Here is a 21,516-nt window from a genome sequence, read left to right as displayed (position 1 = left end):
CTTTAAGGACCTCAGTGAACTCATCTCTTGAATAAAGGGGCTTGTCTAGATGATAACACAACATTCCCTCCTACTGTAGTGAATTGACTCTATATGTCCTTTAAGACTTACCTAATCCCCAGATGGCCTCTCCTCCCTATTATCCCCTAAAGGGGTCTCTTTTCAGGTTACTATTCTCCTTCAGAAAATGGCAGATAACCTTGAACATGTCTATAACTCAATAAATGTATGCTGCACAAATATTTAAAGACAACTAAGGCACTGAAAAATTCAAAATTACTTTTTGAGATGGTGAAAAATTAAATGAAATCTAAGAACCAAAATGATCTGGTCAAAGCAGCAAGCACCACAGAGAAATAACACGGTATCATTTTCTAGCACTCCTACTAGCAAACTAGCACTGCCAGTAATGGCTACCACTGGACATTTACTCAGTTGGAGGAGCAGTTTCAGTGGCTCAGATCTTAGGATACCAGCCCCCAATCAATCCTATTAGGTGGGTACTATTATTACTTCCACTTTGCAGATGAGAAAACTGAAGCACAGAGGGGTTAAGTAACTTGTCTGAAGGCTGCCAGGTAGCAAATGATATGTTCAAGTCCCCACAGTCTAGCTCCAAGGCCCATACTTAAGCACTATGCAACCTGCCTCTCCCTCCCATTCACTGGCATTGCTCTCATGGGCATCCCAACAACTCACATTATTGCTCAGGAAGACTTAGAAACTGTTCAATGTCCCACAGCTCTCATTCCACTACACAACACTGATACACAACACAACTCAGCACACCCACTGCCTCATGATAAACATTTGAGATGTTACTGACAGCCAACTGCAAGAAAGGGACAGAGGAGCAAGGTGGAGTCTATGATCAGAGGACTATGGTCCCAGAGATGATAAAATTGGCAATGAACTGAAAGGAAAAGGTGTATTTGGGGGACACAGGAAGCCAGAAGGGGCAGGCTGGTGCAATCTTCCTTGAATGGAGGGGAGGGGAGGGGAGGCGTGAGGGGAGGATAAGGAGGTTGTGAGGCGTGGGGGAGGGAGGAGACAGGCAGGGAAAAGTTAAGAAAGAACTGAAAAGTTATGTTGTCATTGCATACATTTTTGACACTAGTCCAAAATTATTAAAAACCCCAAAACAAAAAAACCCATGCCCACGAACCCAGGAAGTATAGTTTGGGATTCGCAAAGTTTAATTGAATGAAGGAGCATTCACTAGAGAATCTCATGTAGTGTGTGGCACCTAATAGGCACCCCATAAATGTTTGTTCCAAATAAAAGAGACAAAAAGAGGAAAACCGAGAAGTGGTTTCATAATGAAAAAAACCCCTAAGGGAGTAGGTGCTCAATAAATATTATTTTATCAATACTATTTTTTATCATTTATCATTGAGAAGTCCAGAGAGTTGTAAAAGATTATCTGATATACTTCCAAAGAGCCCTCAGTCTCTGATTTCAAGCCTTGAAAATGCCCTGGGGAGGCTGTGGAATCTCTCAGTGGGGACATTTAAGAACACATCCTTAGGGGAGCCACTTGGAGGGGTGGTTAAGATGATTTCAAAGCAGATAAATCAAAGTAAAGAGGGTAGACCAAATGTCCCAGCAGTGCTTTCCAGCTCTGATCTCCCCTCGGAAGCTGAAGCTTCCACTCTGCTCTCCATGGAACAGATGAGCCGGATGAACCAGCAGACATCACCATCCCACCAACTGAGGATGGCTGAGTGATCTGGAAACCTTCCAGGGGGGCCTGGTTAAATTGAGGGCCATTTATTTCATGAAGAAATAAACCACAGAGAGCCCCTTTCCAACACGCACATGGAAAGTAGGACAAAACGCTGCGGAGATTATCTGTTCAGAATTTGCTTTAAAAGAGCCCAGGCAGCACTCATTTGTTGTTGAGAAAATATATGATTAACCATAGTTAACTATGAATTCAGATGTTGTGCATTAGACTCGCTTCTCAAAGTTTGAGAGCATTTAATATTATATATCGCTGCCATTTGGACTAAATTGTTTTTTTAATGTACACAATATTACAAATTTAATTTGAGCTGTTTGAATCAGTCTGTAAAAAAGATTTGATTATACCTGAGTGCTCTGGCCCCGGCTCTTCCGTATCTCAGTAATCTTGGCGGTAATTGGCTGATTAGGCGTCTCACACTCCATCTTTGCCTCAGTTTCCATGGCAATGTTACAGGAGCTATTATAGATGAGAACTTCATCTCTTTCCACTTTAGGGCTGAAACGAGAGGGGAGGTTAAATGGGGTGTCATCAATCTTAATGAAATGCAATTATTTTTACTCTTATTAATCATTGCAAGCCATTAGCTTGTGGCAACTACAGGCCACCATTTGTCAAATTTTGCAAATTTCTGTAATTTTGTTTCCATTCTTTTATTGTTTATTTGTTTTCCTTTTATCTGCACACGCTGCAATGAAAATGCACATGGTAAATATCTTTCACTGAGGCCTTTCTCTTTTCCAAATCTATTAGGAACATTAGCAAAAGCTTCTCCATATCCCAACTTAACAAGCAATGTGCACACAATACTTTCAGTTCCAAAAATGGAAGCAAATGTTGGGCAGAGGTGTTTCTTTCTTTTTTTTTTTTTTCTTTTCCCCTTCCCTCTTTCTGTTCTTACTCACACTTAGTGTTGGGGGAGTGAATTGCCTCAATCCCCCCAGGGCAGATGGAGAAATTGGAAAACCCACACAACTGGCTAACTGGTCCCTAATTCCAACTGTGAAAAAATGAGCTCATTTAGGCTTTCAATTCCCTCTCCCCAGCTGATGGCAATGAGGCTCTGTTGCTAGCAGTGGAACATTAACTTAGTAAATTAATTAAACTTACTTAACAGCCCAGACTAAGGAGATTCGATATATGTGCCAGTTATACTACCAGCCACTCACTTTAAAAGTCCTCTTGCTTTAAGGAGAGAAGCCAGACTGGATTTAAAATGAAAAACAGCAGTGTGGCATTACAGAAAGTCTAAAAATATGCTGTCTAGAGGAGGTGAAAGTGTGGATATTGCAGGCTATTGTTCCCAACAGGTGTGATACTTATTCAAAAACAATCCTGGTTTTAGGCATTGTTGCAACTAACTCAAAGATTATTAGTAACGATAAAGCATGATGTCTCATACTTTTTAACAATTCCATTTGTATGATCTCATTTGGGCCAGTAAAGTAGATACAGGCATAACAAATGTAACCTAAAGAGATCGGGAGATTTGCGTAAAGCCAAAAACAAAAGTGCGACAGCTCCAAGATTAGAACCCAGGTGTCCTGTTTCCTAAAGCAAGACTCTCAAGTTTTACAATGCTGTTTGAACATCAGCATAAAGAAGGCAGATCCCATGGGAAAAGTGGCAGGGCCATGGAAAGGACAAAAGGTCACTGCTTGACAAACTATAAATCATGTCAAACTAGAGCATCTTTTCCCAAATCAATGTCAAGATGGTTTCTCCCACAATTTGCTAGAAATACCAAGGGTAACCACATCTACTTAATCTCTTCTTCACAGTAAAATATTCCCACCTTTGTATTCACCAGGTCAGGACTTTCATACCCACTGTGCTCTAGACCTACTCTAGATTGTTCACATTTTAACATCATGTGGTCCAGAACTGAACACACACAGTTTGAGCTGACCACTGGGGCTGCGGTCTCCTCTTACCTGAGTCCTCCTTCCCATGACATCTAACATTGTGCTTGTTTTGCAGCCCAATGCTTAAATAAAGATGGTTGTAAACTCGGTCTCAGAGCCACAACACCTGAGGATTTCACCATGTTTTACTTGTTCAACTGATTTTCTGAGAAGCATTAGCATGCAGAGGTTAGGCTTGGAAGCGACCAGCTAGGTTTGAATTCTCAAGCAGATATTTACCTTGTGTAGGATGTGACTCTACGTTTTGGTTTCCATGTTTATAAAATGGAGTTATAATCATTGAGTGCCTATTTTACATAGGTGTTGAGGGGTTGGGGTGAAGTGCAGCCTACAAAGTGATTTGCAAAGAATCTGGCACACAGTAAGTGTCCAATAAAGGCTGCTCTTGTTATAGTTTTTGGTGGTGGTGGTGGTAGCGATATTATTGTTGACATATAAATGTGGGAATTACATGCTGTCTCACTCATAGGGACCCGTTGCCCAAATGCATTTTGGACCTGGAGCCTTTCTTGTAACTACAAATCCATTTAGCTGAGCCATGATCTAGGGGGTAGACAGAGCTAGAGGATAAATACAGCATTTGCTCTGAAGTGTCACTAGTACTCAAAGTTTCAGAAAAGAAAAGTAATTTAAATTTTAAATTAAAATATAATATTCAGATAAAAATGGAAACATGATTGAAATAGAAATGCAAAGTTTACATATTTTTTCAAAACACCTGACTTCAAAGCCACTTGATGCTTGTGTCAGGCCACTTTGGGATTTGCAGCTAGAACGTTCCTTTTGCCATGTGGGTGGGGGCGGGAGTTGTTAGAATAGTTTGAGAAGCTCTCTCTATATATATATTTCCATCAGAAATCACTTATAAATATAACAAGAAGGAAATAAAGTTGGTTTACCCCTCCATCACATTCCTTATGAATCGGTACCCAGATAACTACAGACGGTCCTTGAGTTACAATGGTTTGACTTAAGATTTTTTTTACTTTATGATAGTGCAAAAACAATAGGCATTTAGTAGAAACCATACTTCCAATTTTGAATTTGGATCTTTTCCCGGACAGGGATATACAGTACAATCCTCTCTCATGATGCTGGGCAGCTGCAGCTCCCAGTCAGCCACACAATCACAAAAAATAAACAGCTGATACACTTATAAGTCATCCTTTTTCTATATAATCATTCTGTTTTTCATGGTCAGTACAGAAGTCAATAAATTACATGAGACATTCAACACTTTACTATAAAACAGGCTTCCTGCTAGATGACTATGCCGAACTGCAGGCTAATATAAGTGTTCTGAGCATGTTTAAGGTAGGCTAGGCTAAGTTATGATGTCCGGTAGGTTAGGTATTAAATGCATTTTCAACTTATGGTATTCTTAACTTACAATGGGTTTATTAGGTCATAACTCCGTTGTAAGTTGAGGGAGATCTGTACTTCTGTTTCTGAAAGCTCACAAACCATTTGATTAGTAATGAATTCTAGAATTTTGTCAGGGATAACAGAAGCTGAGTTGTCTAAATGTCCAGAATTCCCCTTTTTCCCTTTTTAGGCAAAGGAAAAAATAGTTGTCCATCTACTCTATTGTATGCCCCCCTCCCATGTTCACTACCAGCAAGTAATGATCCTCACTCCTGCAAGCAAGTATTTTGTATATACTGTATATACATGTATATAAATGATCTAAGACATAGACTTGAACTAAAGGAAAGGCGTGACCAGCTTCCCGTACAACCTTTTCTGGTCTTGAGCTTCTACCCTGTTAATGAGCCTTCTTCTCTAGGCTCTTCATCAGCAAAGTCTAGAGAAAAATGGGTTAAGCCCCTCAGCAATCCTCTCATTCATCGGTGGCAATGCACCATCTTCCCTAATCATGTTCTTTTTGCTCTCATAGAATTAAAACCATTTTCTGTTAGCTTAGACTTTTTTTTACAAGCTTTAGGTCATATTTATTTTTGTATTTGTCCCTGGTTATCTCACTAGAGATTATTTTTCATTAAAAGTCCATCATCAGGGATCCCTGGGTGGCGCAGCGGTTTGGCGCCTGCCTTTGGCCCAGGGCGCGATCCTGGAGACCCAGGATCGAATCCCGCGTCGGGCTCCCGGTGCATGGAGCCTGCTTCTCCCTCTACCTATGTCTCTGCCTCTCTCTCTCTCTCTCTCTCTCTCTCTCTCTGTATGACTCTCATAAATAAATAATAAAAAAATTAAAAAAAAAATTACAAACTCCAAAGCCAAGATCTCTCTTAAAAAAAAAAAAAAGTCCATCATCAAAATTAGCAGAGATACCATGATATCAAAAATAGACCAACATTTATGAAATTTCAAAGTTTCCTAAAAAGATACTTTTCCATGTTTTCTTCCACAATAATTCTGAGTTAAGTATAAATATAAATGTAAATATACGTGTATATATAGACATACATAGATATAGATAATACAGTTGTGCATGCACACATATTTATGTTTATTTTGAGGGAATGTGGCAAATATTTTTGGTATGGATAGTGGCAAAGAGACTTCTAGAACCTGTTTCCTGAGTCCTAAGGTATGGCTCTCTCAGTTGGTCTGATCAGATCCAAAAGTAGTAAGCAGGTTATCCTGCATGCACCCTCTAGGATAGGCATCAAAAACACTTGCTGTCTTTATGTCTCCCTCACTTAGCCTTAAATTGCTACTGGTGGTTCTGGAATCTCATTGAATCACACACCTCAGTCGAGGCTCTCATCCCTGACACTGAAGGCATAGCACCATGCCAAGTACACTGTCAGTCAGAGAAGTCTGGGTTCCAGACCTGACACTGCTAAGGCTGGACTGTGTGACTCTGGAAAGATACTTAGTCTGTCTTTAGGACAGAATCTAAACTCCTTACTATGGCCTCCAAGATCTTAAATACCTCCCAGAGTTCATGTAGAGAACTTTCCTTCCTTCTTAGTCTACTCCTGCCCTTCTGGCCTCTGACAGTTTATAAATGTGATGGGGCCCTTGCAATGCTGCCCCCACTGCCTGATTGGCCACAATGACATCTTCTTCTCAGCTCCACAAAAGATACTCCAGAGAAGCCTTCCTGAGCACATTGTATACAGGAGTCCTCTATTATTTTTTTTAATCACATTATAGCTCTTATCACAGTATGTGAGCTTGTTTATTCTCTGGCTTCTTCCTCTACCCTTAAAGGCAGGAATTTTGCCATCTTATTCCTCACTGAGTTACCAGCTCCTGTCACAGTACCTACAACATAGTAGACACTTGATAAATTTTGCATAGATGGATGGATGAACTGAGCATATTTTTACCAGAGATACACATGTCTACCTTTGTCAAATGACATCAAATCCATAGAGGTAGTGGCTGGCAAAGGATAGGATAAGGCATTTAATGGAAATGGATTCCTTGCAAAGATAACGGCAAGTAATTCTTCAGGTTCACAAGCATAATCTTAAGAGGAACTAAGGTAAGCTGTTTGTCATATAATTTTCTTAATACACCTTGTATAATTATAGTGTATTTACTGTCATTAAATTAGTACATGTTCACTGAAAAAAATACATTAAAATGCAATGAATAAATGTAATACTCCAATCACCTAGGGTAGGCACCCAACCCTTAAGAATACATCCTTCGAGTCCTGTTTCTAATTACCTGTTATATGTGTATACAAACATATGTACTATATACACCATTAAGATTAAATCTATACACTCTTTTATGATCTGTCCCTTTTACTTCCCAACATACTGTAAGCATTTCCTGCTTCAGTAAAATAGTCTACATCATGATTTTTAAAGGTTTCCTAATACATTAGTATTTGGATTCATCCTTTATTACTAAAGACTTCATTTCAAATTTTTTTTGTTATTATACTGAAAGCTTCCAAAAATGTAGTTTTCCATAAATATTACATATTTCTAACTGCTTTCTTGAAATCCTAGAAGTGAATTACTAGAACACAGGGAAGGGAGAATTAGAGGTTTATTTGTGCATATTGCTAAATGATATAAATAAGAAGGGTGTAACTTTTAACAGGGTCTGAGGCTATTCCCTCAATGACTTCCTGAGTAGAGAACAACATAGAACTTCAAAGAAGAGTTGTGGGAATTTTGTGAAGTCTTCAAATTCAATAGAACCAGAACCTGACATGTGCTTTTTGGTATCCAGCATTTGTGAGTTCTGAAACCCACGCCTGCCTGAGTACAACCTCCAGTATCTCGTTTCCTGTATGACCTAAACAGGGTACTTCACACCTTCTAGAAAGCAATTGGCCAAAGAGGTTCCTCTCTTCCAACGGCTAAACACAAACCTCTCTCTGGTGATGAATTCATACTAAAACACAGGCTGCCTTGGGACATCAAAAAGTAAGACTGCCATGAAAAGTGCTGGTTAGCTCTTTCATTCTGGGTAATTAGCCATGTTTAGTTTTAATTTTGAATGGAAAGATAGGCCTTCATTAAACAATCAGATGTGGCCACTCAATCTAGATAAGAAAAAAAAAAGTGCAGGGCAACATTTTGCTCTGAAATATCACACAGCATGGGAAAAGAACTGCTAGTAGAAATTAAGGCTGTCCTGAGTCAACAACATGATCACACCTTTTCCTTAAATTTGTTTAGAAAAGAGGCTTTTACCTGGAAAGTGGTACTATTTATTTGTCAAGTTCAAAAATATTTTATAAGCTTATGGCTTCTAAATCCTAGATCTACTGTAGAGTATTTCTGCCTGCCCATCCCCCCTTCTTTTGAATAAACATTGTGCAATCTGCTGGATTTCTCTATGACTTTTTTTCATACTTGTGAATCTGTTTGGAAAGAAAAGAAAAAAGAAAGGGGAAAAGAGCCTTCTGTTTTTCATAATGTCTAATCTTTTTCCCCATTGGCATTCACCAGATGTTGCTTTGGATCGGAAGATAAATATTAAAATCTAAGCAAGAACAAAGCGAGCTGTTTACTGGGCAGATTTTTCAGATGTTCTCTCAAACACTTGAAAAGACAGGAGATGCTTTGATATGCAGGCTGGCTGGAATCCACCAAGGAATGGTCCCTCTAACAAGAGTTGTAGGCCCTGGGGGCCACATCTACCCAGCCTGCAGTTTCTGATGGTTCCATCTGTTAGTTGGCCATGCATTTGTGGGGAAGGCCAGGAAGGTAAAGGACAGAGTTACCTGATGAAGAGGCCTGAGAACCATGGAAACGTTGACTCTGTCCAATGATCTGGTGCAAAGAGGCATTGGGGACTTTCTTCACAAATGTAGAGATAAGGCCATGATTGGGGCAGTGTCTCTGTCCCCACAGTGACAGTCAAATCACACTGCACATAGGTGCTGCTAGAAGCCTCACAGCTCTCCTCCGAGTGCTTCAGGCCACACAGGAAAGCCAAGGACACTGCAGGAAACACTCACCATTAGATTAGGTGGCGACCACAGAAAGAACTGAAGGCCTCACACCATTACATAAATGCATTTTCATGTGTTGCTCCTTGACCAATAGGGAAATAAAGTTACCAGTTTACTTTTCTTAAAAATGCATTATGTGTACAAAACACACACATAGAACATAAGTAACATTTTTGTAAATATGAATCATCATAATAAGAAAAACTCATATGAATCTATAAGCCAACATAAGGTCTAAAACAATTGTGATTTTTCTCAAATCTATGTCTCTTTGTCAAGCCCATCATCTTACATCTCATCTTCAGAAGCAACCACTTGCATTTCCTAAATCACTTTCTCACATGAGTTAGTATTCTTAAAGGAAAGACTTGAATTTCACTTATTTTTGAATATTATACAATAGACTACATGACATATTTTTGGACTGCTCCTTTCCACTCAATATTACATTTTGAAGATTTACCAAGTTTCAAATTATCACATAAAACTTGATAATACATTTTCATTGCTGTTCAATACTGCATTGTGTGAAATTACTGCAGTATATTTATCTATTCTCTTACCAATAGACTTTTGGCTATTTCCCAGGTTTTGCTACTACAAACATATACTCAATTTCCTCTAGGGTATATGCCTTAAAGAAAATTGCTTGTTCATAGGGTAGGCACAAATTCAACTTCACAAGATAGTGTCACATTGTTTTCAAAGTGTTTGTGCCATTTTACATCCCTACCAGCTATATTAATGGGTTTCCAATACTCTACATAACTTGTCAGCACTTGGGATTATCACACTCTTAATTTTGGTCAGTCCAGGACAAATAAAATGGCATCTCATTGCAACCTTAATTTAGATTTGCATTATTACTTCTTAGGTCAAACAATTTTTTATATGTTTAGTAAAAACTCATATTTCTTCTTCTGTGAAATTCCTCTTTCTGTCATTGCTCTTTTTTATATTGGAATATTTGTCTTTTTCTTATTGATTTGTGCTCTTTATATATTTTGGGTACTAACCCTAGAAGGTTATATGGTTACTCATATCTTTTCCAGGTTCTTAGCTAGTCTTTTCATTATCTGGATGGGATCTCTTGATTAATGGAAGTCCTTGATTTTTACACAATTTTGACTACTAATATTGTATGAAGAAGAAAAGCAATAATTTGAAGCCCTATGACCCTTAGGCCATTTCTGTCTCATTCATGAGACACAATGTAAAAGGCATCAACAAGGTAGACTGGCAATAACCTTTAACAAGAAGATCAACAAGTCTCTACATGAGATGGTCTGGGAGCAGCTCTGTTTGAAAACCGTACTAAAGGAAAAAAGGAAAAAAAAAAAAAAAGAAAATCTCTTCAGTCTTCTACCTCTGCAGCTAACCTGTCAAAACAAATATGCAACAAAAATTACCAAGGACTGTGGGTTTGAATCCAAGCTTCCCTACCTATGTCAGAGTGCTGTGTGCAGCAAGGGGTACATGAGATAAGCACATGTGAGGTTTACAGTTGTTCAATCACACACAAATATTATTATTGTTGCTGGTACATTCCAAAGCATGTGACACATAGTAGGTTCTCTGTGAATGTGTTCAGAATAAATTACAGCAGGACTGTAGGAATTACAGCAATGACAGTAGGACTCTTATGTGTAAAAACCTAAGAACTTTCCAGTTAGTAAGCCTTCGGGCAAATATATAGGCTCAACACCTATAAAATAATGAACTCATTACAGGTGATGAAGTGGATGCAAACTGACAAGGTGGACTATGAAAAGGGCCCAGGGCTGGGGATCAGAATCCATGGTTCCACCACAAAATATAACTGTATGACTTTAATCACTTTAGCTTTTCATGCCTCATGGAAAAATTAAAGTTTCCATGAAGAAGTCATGCCATATAATTCAAGGTATAAATTCAAGAAACATGAACATCAAAGATTTTGCTGATTTAAAAAAATACAAAATATTAGTTCCTGTGAATAAGATGTTTGAGCAACCCATCATAGGAAAAAGTAAAGTTCTTCTTTTGTTAAAAGCGTTAACTAAGAGAAACGTAAATACAGAAGACACCAGAGCAGCAAAAGCACATCCTCAGAGCTCTACCTTTACTGTCTCTGCCCCACTGATGAAAGAAAACACATGAGCTCTGTGGCATGGGAACAAGAAAACAATCACTAGGGAAATTGGAGTTCTAAGCCATCATCCACAACCTGGAATGAGAAACATCACTGTCTTTAGTGTGCAAAATCACACTAAAGAATAAAACTCGGAACATGGGTCAGAATTCAAAGTGACCTTAGTAAATTAGAGAAATTACAGAAATAAACAAAAAAAAATGAAAATAGTAAGGCAGCAAACCACAGGAAAAAAAAAAAGTAAAACTCGTGTAAATATCAAATGAGGAATGTCCAGCTGTGCACAAGCATGGCAGAAAGAAAGAAAGAAAGAAAGAAAAAAAAAAAACCACCTTGGAACAATCGTAGGTAACAGCAAGATTAAAAACCAGCAAGACAGTGATGTAATTGTAAAAACAAATACGGTGCCAGCTTCTATGCAGGCAATCTTCTGATGCTACCCAATAGGGCCAGAACTGTCTTACGCAGAGGAGCTACCTAGTTTGAGACTTAAAATTAGGGGAAAAAAGGTTGGAATTCAGAGAAGGCTCAGAAAAGAAATGCCAAAATATTTACTTGTTGGAAAGTTTCTGATTCATTAGGTCACCTCAATATCTGCATTTCTAACAAACTCCTAGGTGCTACTGCTGCTGCTCCAGCAACAACATTAGTATGATATTCTCAGGAAGCCTGGGCGACTCAGTCAGTTGAGCCTCCAACTCTTGGTTTTCACTCAGGTCATTATCTTAGGGTCCTGGGATCAAGCCCCACATCGGGGTCCAGGCTCAGAGTGGAGTCTGCTTGAGAATTTCTCTCCCTCTCCTGCCCCCCCCAAAATAAATAAACAATTCTTAAAAATAATATGATATTCTCAATAATAATGTAATTCTTAGTAATAATACAGAACCTTGTGTTAGAAGGACCAAGATTATTCTGCATTCTGAAGGCCTGATAAAGTTTGAAAAAAGGTGTGCAGGGGAGCATCGGTTAAGTGAAAGGAGGGATTGCTCTGACAATGGCAACTGAGAAACACGGCTAACAGTAGGTTGCTGCTCTGAAATAGCCCTCTTAAAAAAAACCTTTAAAAAAAAAAAAAAAACTTTTAAAAAATAAGATTTTTAAATCTTATTTACCTTGGTAAATATGCAATCCTATATGAAATACGGGAATTATTAGCAGTTTCTAACCATTTGTGAGACATACTCTGTTTGATCATTTGATGTTCGTTGTAGACTTACTCTCCGGGAAAAAAAAAAAACACACAAACTTATACTCAAAACGTTTTATCCAACTCAGGATATTGATAGAATCCTTGAATACCATCCTGGATCTTAAGTAAGAAATCAATAGAGTTGGCTTTCATAAGTTCCTCTCTATTTTTAGATACTGTAATTAAAAGTCTTTAAAAAGATTTTTTCTTTTTTTATGAAAGGAAAATAAGCCCAATTATCCATTTCCCAAGAGCAAATGAGCTGCTCTTGCACAATCAGTCGGTGTTTGGTGACACCTAGTGGCAAAAGCTAGAGTTACAGCTTCCAACTTCTGTTTTCCTTTTTTAGAAATCAAGGAATTTTGAAAAGTCCTTTTCTAAAATTAAATCAAATCTTTTAAAATATACCAATGTCTCTTCTTCTTCTTCTTATCAAATTTCCAATATCACAATTTACCTGCCCCAGAAACCTCTGTGATTTTTATTTTGTACTTCTAATCAAAACTGTGTCTTGACAGTTTTAACACCAAGAAGTTTTAGAAAGTTAATTTAAGCTGTGTATGTGTGAAAGTCTTTTAAAAAGACTGTAGCCCTATTTGTTAAATATCAGAACCTAGAAATATGGAATCTTGGTTTTCTGTTTCCACGATTTCCCAATTCATTATTCTTTTATCAAGCATTAATTTTGCACATACACTGTGCCAGCATTGGTCTATGCACAGGAGGTAGAGCGGAGGAGCCAACAGGTAATGCCTTAAAATTAAATCTTCCATTATATCTTAAGTGTCCATCATGGAATCTTCAGTGGAATACACCTCTCTTCCATAATGCTTTGCTTATATATATGATGTTAATAGGAAACTCCATTTCTAGTTTGTATTTTAAACAAGGATCATCACTCTTCCTCCTCTCTCTCTCTCCATCCCCTTCCTTCTCCTCCTCCCCCATCTTGTTTAAGACAATCTCTTGCAAACTGCCATCACTAATTACCCACCACGGGATTTTTGTCCAAGTTCAAATAAAATGATGTTTTGATCATTTTGTAAATCCTTCACCCACATTCAACTTGCAGACACACAAGTTAGGAATATAATTTAAAGCACTAAAGGGACACCTGGGTGGCTCAGCCGTTGAGGGTCTGTCTTCAATTCAGGGCATGGTTCTGGGGTCCCAGAATCAAGTCCCGCATCGGGCTCCCTGCATGGAGCCTGCTTCTCCTTCTGCCTATGTCTCTGCCTCTCGCTCTCTCTCTCTCTCTGTCTCTCATGAATAAATAAATAAATAAATAAATAAATAAATAAATAAATAAATAAAATCTTTTTTTAAAAAAATAAAGCACTATTCTGAAAGCATGTGTACAAATGGTTCCTAAGCACACAGATACAAAATCTATGACTATGCAAACAAGTTAATCACCTGGCTAAGCTGGTCCTATAGTGATAAGGGCAATTTTTTCTCTGACTTTTTTTCTGAAGCTCAGTGAGAAATTATCCACTGTTATAAAGCCCCATCATGGGACTATCTAAGCTTTGTACCTTTCTCTCTAACAAAGCCACAGCTTCCTGTACCATGATTTACATGATGGCTGTGAAGCTTAAAACAGTGAGAGATCATAGCGTTCTATTGAGTAAACACCTGGGCATTACAGAATAAGAGAATGGTGTTGGTGTCGGCTCTTTCACCTACAATAAGAATTCCAGAACTGGGTGCACCAGGCAAATGTGCAAGAGATATCCAGCTTGTTGATCCCATCCCTTCACTAGTGTCTCCAATAAGCAGATGCTTTCAGCAATCTCACCTCAGAATAAGACCAAGAAATTGCTTTCCCCATGATGTCTAAGGTTGTCACTGAAACTAAAATTCAGAACGCACAATTACTTTCTCCATCATTGTATGACAACAATCAAGAACACAGGTGATAAATTTTCCATTGCCATTAATATGACTAAAGTTACTATGAAACATTCTAATAGGCAGTCCCATCTAACATATTAGATGGAGGACACAGAAATCCTCTTCCCAGGAACACACAGAAAAATTAAGGTCTTTACAGCATTGATCACAAAAATGTGAGTTAACCAAAGAATACCATTTTTATATACACTCTTTAAAAATATGTGGCATTTGTACAGACCATTCAGTGGCAGAACCAAGCAACTGAAGGCTGACACCGTAGCATTAGCCAAGACTTGGCAGGGAGCGCCACACACAGCAGCTGACATGTTCCCTGGAGAAAATCCTGCTCCAAACACATGCACAAGCCTTCCACCCAGGCAGCCTTCAAAACAAAATACAAGTTCATGATTATAGACACAAATCTCTCTTTCTTTACTTAATTCAAAATTCAGATCCACACTTTCTTGCTGCCCATCATTCTTTTTATGCCCTCTAGAATCCACACAATGGCGTTAGGTCCCGAATATCCTTAGTGTCTTCCCACTAAGTTCCAGCCTCCAGAGCCTAGAGTCCTTGTTCTGTCAGATTCCAACTGTAGTCAACAATCTATTAAAATGTAATAGCATTTATATAGAAAAGTAATGCTTATTTATCGTTCTTAAATTTTTTATGCCAAAAACTATACAGTGAAAGTAAATTTCCATTAAACCACCTAGCTACTCCCCAGAGGTAGCCACATTTGGTTTCTTGTGAATAATTCCAGAATTTTTAAGCATATATATTTTTATACAAAGAAATCTTTCTAGGGGCACCTGGGTGGCTCAGTCGGTTAAGTGTCTGACTCTTGATCTCCAGTTAGATCTTGAGTTCGAGCTCCACATTGGGCTCCATGCTGGGCATGGAACTATTTTTTAAAAATCCCCAGTTAGATCTTGAGTTCGAGCTCCACATTGGGCTCCATTGGGCATGGAACTATTTTTTAAAAATTCTTTCTACACAGATTCTTCTTGTTTCTTCTATACATATTCAACTTGTTTTTTTTAAATTAAAGATACAGCATATACAATTTTCCAAGTATGCATACATGTATGTATGCTACTTAGAATTCCATTATGATTATGCCACAATTTATTTAGTAATTTTTTTACTAAATGATACTTTCCTTATTTCTCCTCTCTTGCTATTATTAATGGTGCCGATGAACTAACTGTACATTTATTGGCATAAAACTGTTGCAAACTGTTAGAAGTGAGATTTCTAGGTCAAAGGAAAAGTAAGGTTTTAGATTTGATGGATATTGCCAAATATCTCTCCAAAATAATGTTGCACCAGTTTATACTCCTACCAGCACCACATGACGGCACCCATCTCTGATGGGTAAAAGTATAACAATTCTAAACAAACATGTTTTGCTTCAGTCTAAGAATCAATAAAGGTAAATATGACCTGGACTCTCAGACATGTGGCAACCTCTAGTCCACACTGAGATAGAGTTCCAGTGTCTACTGCCTTCAGGTCAAGTCCAGATGGTGCTCACAGACACCTGACAAGCCTCAGGATACCACTTTGCTTGGGGTGCATTTCGTAGCCCCGCTCTCTCATCATAAAAATCATGGAATCTTAGAAGAAAGAGGAACTAGTGAGCATCCAGCCCAAACCCCTCTGTCCTTAGAAAAGGTACCCAGCTCAATTACTAACAGACCAGGACCCAAATCCCAGGACTTAGAGCATTCCACCCAGCCAAGACCAGACAAATTTGTCCTAAGAATTGGCTTGGCTAGCACTTCATCAGTGTAGGATTCAGCTCTCATAATTTCCTCTGTACCTTCTGCGTCACAATCAAATTTGAGCTATCTCAAGTGTAGTAAGGCTTTACCTGAACAGAAACTGAAACCATCACTGGAAGAAAAGGCAAGGCAAATTTCAGTATATATATATATATATATATATATATATATAGAGAGAGAGAGAGAGAGAGAGAGAGAGAGAGAACAAAGTTCAACCAGTGCAATCATACTAACTGGCCTACAATTGCTAGAATGTGAATTCATCTGTGAAATATTCCAAAACAATAAAAATGATATTTAATAAACTTAAAATAATTCAAATTGACATATAGGTCTAAAAATAGGTGAAGGCATCTATGCACTACTCATTTGATTAAATTATGAGCTCTTAGAGATGAAATTGAAGACACAAATTAAATTGGGTTTAGGAATCAATTTAAAATAAAATCACACTTACAGAATCTGCACAAATTCCTTGATAAGGGATCCCTGGGTGGCGCAGCGGTTTGGCGCCTGTCTTTGGCCCAGGGCGCGATCCTGGAGACCCGGGATCGAATCCCACGTCAGGCTCCCGGTGCATGGAGCCTGCTTCTCCCTCTGCCTGTGTCTCTGCCTCTCTCTCTCTCTCTCTCTGTGACTATCATAAATAAAAATAAATAAAACTTTAAAAAAAAAATTCCTTGATAAAAAACAAAGCCTCCTACAGGGTGCATGACAAAGGCAAGATTGAGGAGAAAATGGGGACTATAAGATTCCAATTAGGCTTCTCTTTCCATTTGTCTTTTAGACTGTGGTTGATTTTCTATCTTTTAGAGTTGTAGCTATTAATTCACTTACATAGGAAAAAGAGGCCTGCCTTATTTGCTTGACTTACCAAAGTTCTCAGTCACTCCCGAAATAGTGGCTGTTGATGTGAACACCAGGACAGATGAGGCCCACCCCCTCATGCGGTCATACCCTCTGACTGGGTACTCCCCAGCAGGAAGGGATGAAACCACACACTGGAGTACCGTGTGGTTGCCAGAGATACCCACACAGGGTGACATCCCAATAAAAATGTCAACGTTCTCAGCTCCTGAGACCTGAGCCACTGCAAAGGTTAGGACGTCATCAGTCTGAGAAATAGAGAGTAATCGTGGAGTGAAGGCACTGCTGTAACCAATTACTCCCATCTGGTATGAAAGTCCATCTACTTCGATGACCAGGCCAACAGAGCCATTCCCTGCAGGAACAATGCACTGAATGAGCTCGGTGCTGATGCTCACTGTCAGGCAGGCCTGCTGGCCAACATAGACTAGTGTGCTGTTCTTTCCTCTCAGAGCTGTGCCCTCCATGGTCAAGAGGCTTCCACCATGTATGCTGAAATTCTTAGGGAAATAATGAAACACTTGAGGTAAAATGTAGAAGTGTCTGGAAACATTACCAAAACAAGCATATCCATTTCTTGCATGAAAAACTGATACATAGTGGAGTCCTGGGGTCAAGTCACTTATCCAGCAGATCACATAGCTTGCATTAAAGAAAGTTACAATGCAGGGAAGGTGATCATCCACAAACACCATTGGCTCAACTGCTGTGATGCCTAACTTCCGACCCCTAATCAGCACCATGGTCAGAGACCCACTGATATTGGTGGTCAAGGAGTCCACAATGGGAGTTGTCTCTTCCTGCAAGAAAAGAGTGCAATTCCCCTGACACTCACTGGGTAGCCCATTGACCATGACTGTGACGTTCAGAGTGAAGGAAACATCAGGGAAGGGGTCATTCACCTTATTAATCTGGCATAGGATTGTCTGGTATCCCACGCTCAAAATCACACAAGTAAATGGACCCAAAAGGTCAACTTGAACTGACTTCTTCCTAGAGCTGAGAGCCAACCCCCTCACTGTGAGTACAGTCCCGCCACAAGCAGACCCATGTGTCGGTGAGATGCCCATTATCCAAGGTGTTATCACATATTGTTGGGGCACTGCAGACATGTTAGCAAATCCCATCTGCTTCTGACGTACTTGGAGAGGATAGAAGCCTGCCTCCAAACTGTGGAGAGGAAAGGAGCACGCAGAGAGGCTCACGTTGTTCCTTAAAGACTGTGTCTCAAGATCACAGTGTAAGACCCCCAGAAGGATCACTGAGTTGGAGAGGTTATTTCCTTCCACGTAGAACCTCAGGCTGTTGTTTATAATTTCTCCTCTCATGGCAGTGACCACTGGTGTCATTGCTGCTTCATACAGGAAGGTGAAACTCAGGTTCAGTAAGGGTTCTCTGGCAAAGGACACATTGCCAGCCCAGATCTCCATGGGGACTGGGATAGCAGGAATGTTGGAATCAGGTAGCAAGGCAGCAGGCGGGGTCTCACACCAGATGATTGTCTCCGTTGAGTTCAGGATGTCACAGGACCGATTACCCACAAACACCCAAACCAAAGTGGGGTCCCTGATGAATCCTATTCCTGAGATGCTGAGGATGGTTCCGCCTAAAGCATGAACATCAAAAACAAAACTTAAAGTGAATATTCAGAACTATGAACTCACAGCACCTGCACAAACCCCAGTGCAATTTAAGTGGATGGTGAGGTGTTAGCAAAACTTCAGTGACTTCACCTCAACCCATCAGTGTTCCATTTGTGATCATTTTGGCAGGATTTAGATGAGCTGAAATTCACAGAATAGTAAAACAATATAAATTGTTATATAGGGAAGGACGTTTATAATATTTAAGACAAAATTTTCAAGTATATTTATAGATCCTAGAATCCACTCTTGTCAATTTATACATTAAGGAAAAATCTAACTTCTTGAAGTATTCTTGTCACTGCTATGTTATCTGGTATGTTAAGTCTGTAATGACGTTCTATATAATCATCATGTAAAGATAGTATAATGTCTACATTATTGGAAAATCAAATTCCTTAGTCTTCTTGTCATTTGCCATATGATCTCACATATTATTCCATATTATTATATATGTTATGATGTAGAGTGTATATAGATTTTTCTGTATATATTCAACTTATGTACTGATAAAAATCCAATTTGTTGAAGTCTTATACTTATCTTCTATATTATTCTAAGTGATATTCCAATAGTCTATATACTATATAGGCATATGTCTGTGTGTGTATGTATGTGTGTGTGTGTGTGTATATGTTGAGATATATCAAGAGCCACTGAAATATTAAAATATGCTTGTGATCCTGCTAGTATATTCCTAGATTTTGTCTCTCTAATTGAGGGACAAGCAAGCCCTGTCTTCAGGACAGGGGTTGGTCATATCATGACCAAACCTGTGGTATGGGCAGGCAGCTTTTTTTTTTTTATTCGAGTTCAATTTTAGACAGGCAGCTTTAAAAAGGATTTTCCTATACTCAAAAAAAGATAAAGCACTGCTGCATGCACTGTCACAATGATGATTCACATGCAGATATATAGCTTTCAATTTTTTTTCTAAAAATGCATAGTTTTCCAGGTTTTTTTTGTCTTATCCTTACATCTGCCATATCACCATTTGTGTTTCTAACTCCCTCTGGGTCCTTCATCTGCACCCCTAGAGGTAAATGAAGACACCAGATTCATTCCTCCTCCTCTTGCACATCCAGGATCTAAAAGGATAAAATAAGGTTCTCTTTTCTTATTTTTCTAATATCCTCTAGAGACGTGTTACCCATTGGATGTTTCAGCCTCTTTTCATTGGAAAAACAAAACCAGGCATATCTTCTTGTCATAACAATTCTTCAATTTCCTGAGCTCACGGGGCTAACAAATCAGCGGTTTCCACACCCTTCAAAGTACACCAGTCAATTCCCAGAGCACAAGGAAGGTTCCTCTCCCTGTTGCCCCATCTCCGGTCTCACTGACTCAAATCCAGGAGCAAAACCTGAATATCTAGTGAGTAGATCTGCTGAATAAGTGATATGAGAGCCACTCACCCAGAAGGGACCCACAGCAAGGTTCAATGCTGAAAACTTCTGTGACATACTGGATGTGAAGATCAACCCTGTAGAAAATTGTTATAAAATAACTGAGTTAGAAAGAGAGTAATGGAGGAGAAAGACAAAGAGACATGTATTTGGGGGAGAACAGACCCAGAGAGCAGTGATGGAAAGCAAATATGAATGGCACTGCTTCACAGGAAAGAAAGGACATGGTGGAGGGAAGTGTTGTGTGGGGCACTTTCCTGGGCTGGTATCTGGTGGTGGCATCAGCCCCATACAGTTTAGCTAACTTCCTGGTTGAGAAGAGGAAACTTCTGGGAAAATACCAGGCAGGGGGACTCTGGGGCAAAAAGGATCTGAGCATAGTTTGTGCAATAATTGTAAGCCATTTATTCAAAATCCTAGACACAATCTTATTAAAGGTCATATTTAATCACAGATTCTAATTAAAGCACAGAATATTCCCCCCAATACATATAAATGCTCACCTCACCCCCACCTTAATCAAAAGCCATGACATCCTCATCTCAGAAAATTTTCTGTTCCCAAACTAATAAGCCAAACATTTCCCTTGGATTGGTCTTGAGATCAAATCATCTAGTAGGGTCTCTAGGACTTCTTCCAACTGTATGATTCTCCTGTGTTTATCTCCCAACTTCAGAAGAAGGGGAAAAAGTGAAGACCTAACTCAAAACCAGATTTCCTCAACTAAATCACTAGACCATTCAACAGACCTAAAGTGAATGGCAAGTGTCCACCTTACCCTGGTGAGCGAATGCTGATCCCATTGATGGAGACTGAGATGCTATAGAGACCGGTGGGCAATGGGGGCAGTACCACCTCCAGGCCCTGAGGCATCTGCACATGAGCTGGAGCCAACGTGTTCTGGATGCAAACCTCCACATCCAGGTCTGTGTAGTTCACCAAAAGTGCCATTCTGATGAAAAGGGTATCACCTCCTGCATTAAAGAGAATCCATTAGCCTCTGTGATATGGGTTTGTGGCTTCAACCACTTATCATCCTATAAATTAGTGGCAGAGATTAAAGTCTATTAAATGTCTATGCTATCATTACAGCATAGTAGGTGCTTAATAAGTATATATTGAATTGTTACCTTTAAATTCTCATGCCATTTTCATGATGGAAATGGTCCCAATATTACAGAGGAAAAAAATAGATATAAGGAGATTTGTTCAGTGATAGCTAAAATGAAAATAGCAGTAGTCCAGCTTTCAGAAAAATAATTTCCATTCAAAATATAATGCTATCTTTAATATAATTGAGACCACTATTTGCCTTTCTTATAGGATCAACGGTCTAAAAAGAAAAAGATGCTGCAGTATCATGTATTTACCTGCTATGTTGCTCCTGTTTCTGCTCAGAGATGTGATCACTGGATTCAAAGAGGAGACATATGTAAATGCCATGGGAAGAACTGCAGAATGGTCCCCTGTAACCACAGTCAAATTCACAATGGGTCCATCTTTCCCCTGAAAAAATGGTTTTTAAAATCAAACCTC

At 39.1% G+C, this 21,516-nt stretch overlaps 1 protein-coding gene across 15 annotated transcripts in view; it reads right to left on the bottom strand.

Annotated features, from left to right (window-relative positions):
* Window positions 1–21,516, bottom strand: part of PKHD1 (PKHD1 ciliary IPT domain containing fibrocystin/polyductin) — a 477,526-nt gene that overhangs the window by 376,422 nt on the left and 79,588 nt on the right. For 14 of the 15 annotated variants that reach the window (XR_005990304.1, XR_005990305.1, XR_005990310.1 and 11 more), the window contains 7 exons: window positions 21,351–21,486; window positions 20,759–20,954; window positions 19,990–20,057; window positions 16,939–18,537; window positions 14,516–14,659; window positions 8,831–9,050; window positions 2,092–2,242 (listed from right to left, as the gene is read on the bottom strand). Coding sequence is in view for 12 of the 15 variants with exons in the window: in XM_041771518.1 (XP_041627452.1) it covers window positions 2,092–2,242; window positions 8,831–9,050; window positions 14,516–14,659; window positions 16,939–18,537; window positions 19,990–20,057; window positions 20,759–20,954; window positions 21,351–21,486 (2,514 nt within the window). In the remaining 3 variants the exon portion in view is untranslated. The remainder of the gene's footprint in view (window positions 1–2,091; window positions 2,243–8,830; window positions 9,051–14,515; window positions 14,660–16,938; window positions 18,538–19,989; window positions 20,058–20,758; window positions 20,955–21,350; window positions 21,487–21,516) is intronic. The other variant, XM_041771566.1, reaches the window with a different exon arrangement.

This window comes from Vulpes lagopus, chromosome 1 (genome assembly GCF_018345385.1).
Source record: "Vulpes lagopus strain Blue_001 chromosome 1, ASM1834538v1, whole genome shotgun sequence".
Taxonomy (NCBI): Eukaryota; Metazoa; Chordata; class Mammalia; order Carnivora; family Canidae; genus Vulpes; species Vulpes lagopus.
The sequence above is the reverse complement of the archived record's forward strand: the minus strand, read 5'-3'. Positions and strand labels throughout refer to the sequence as shown.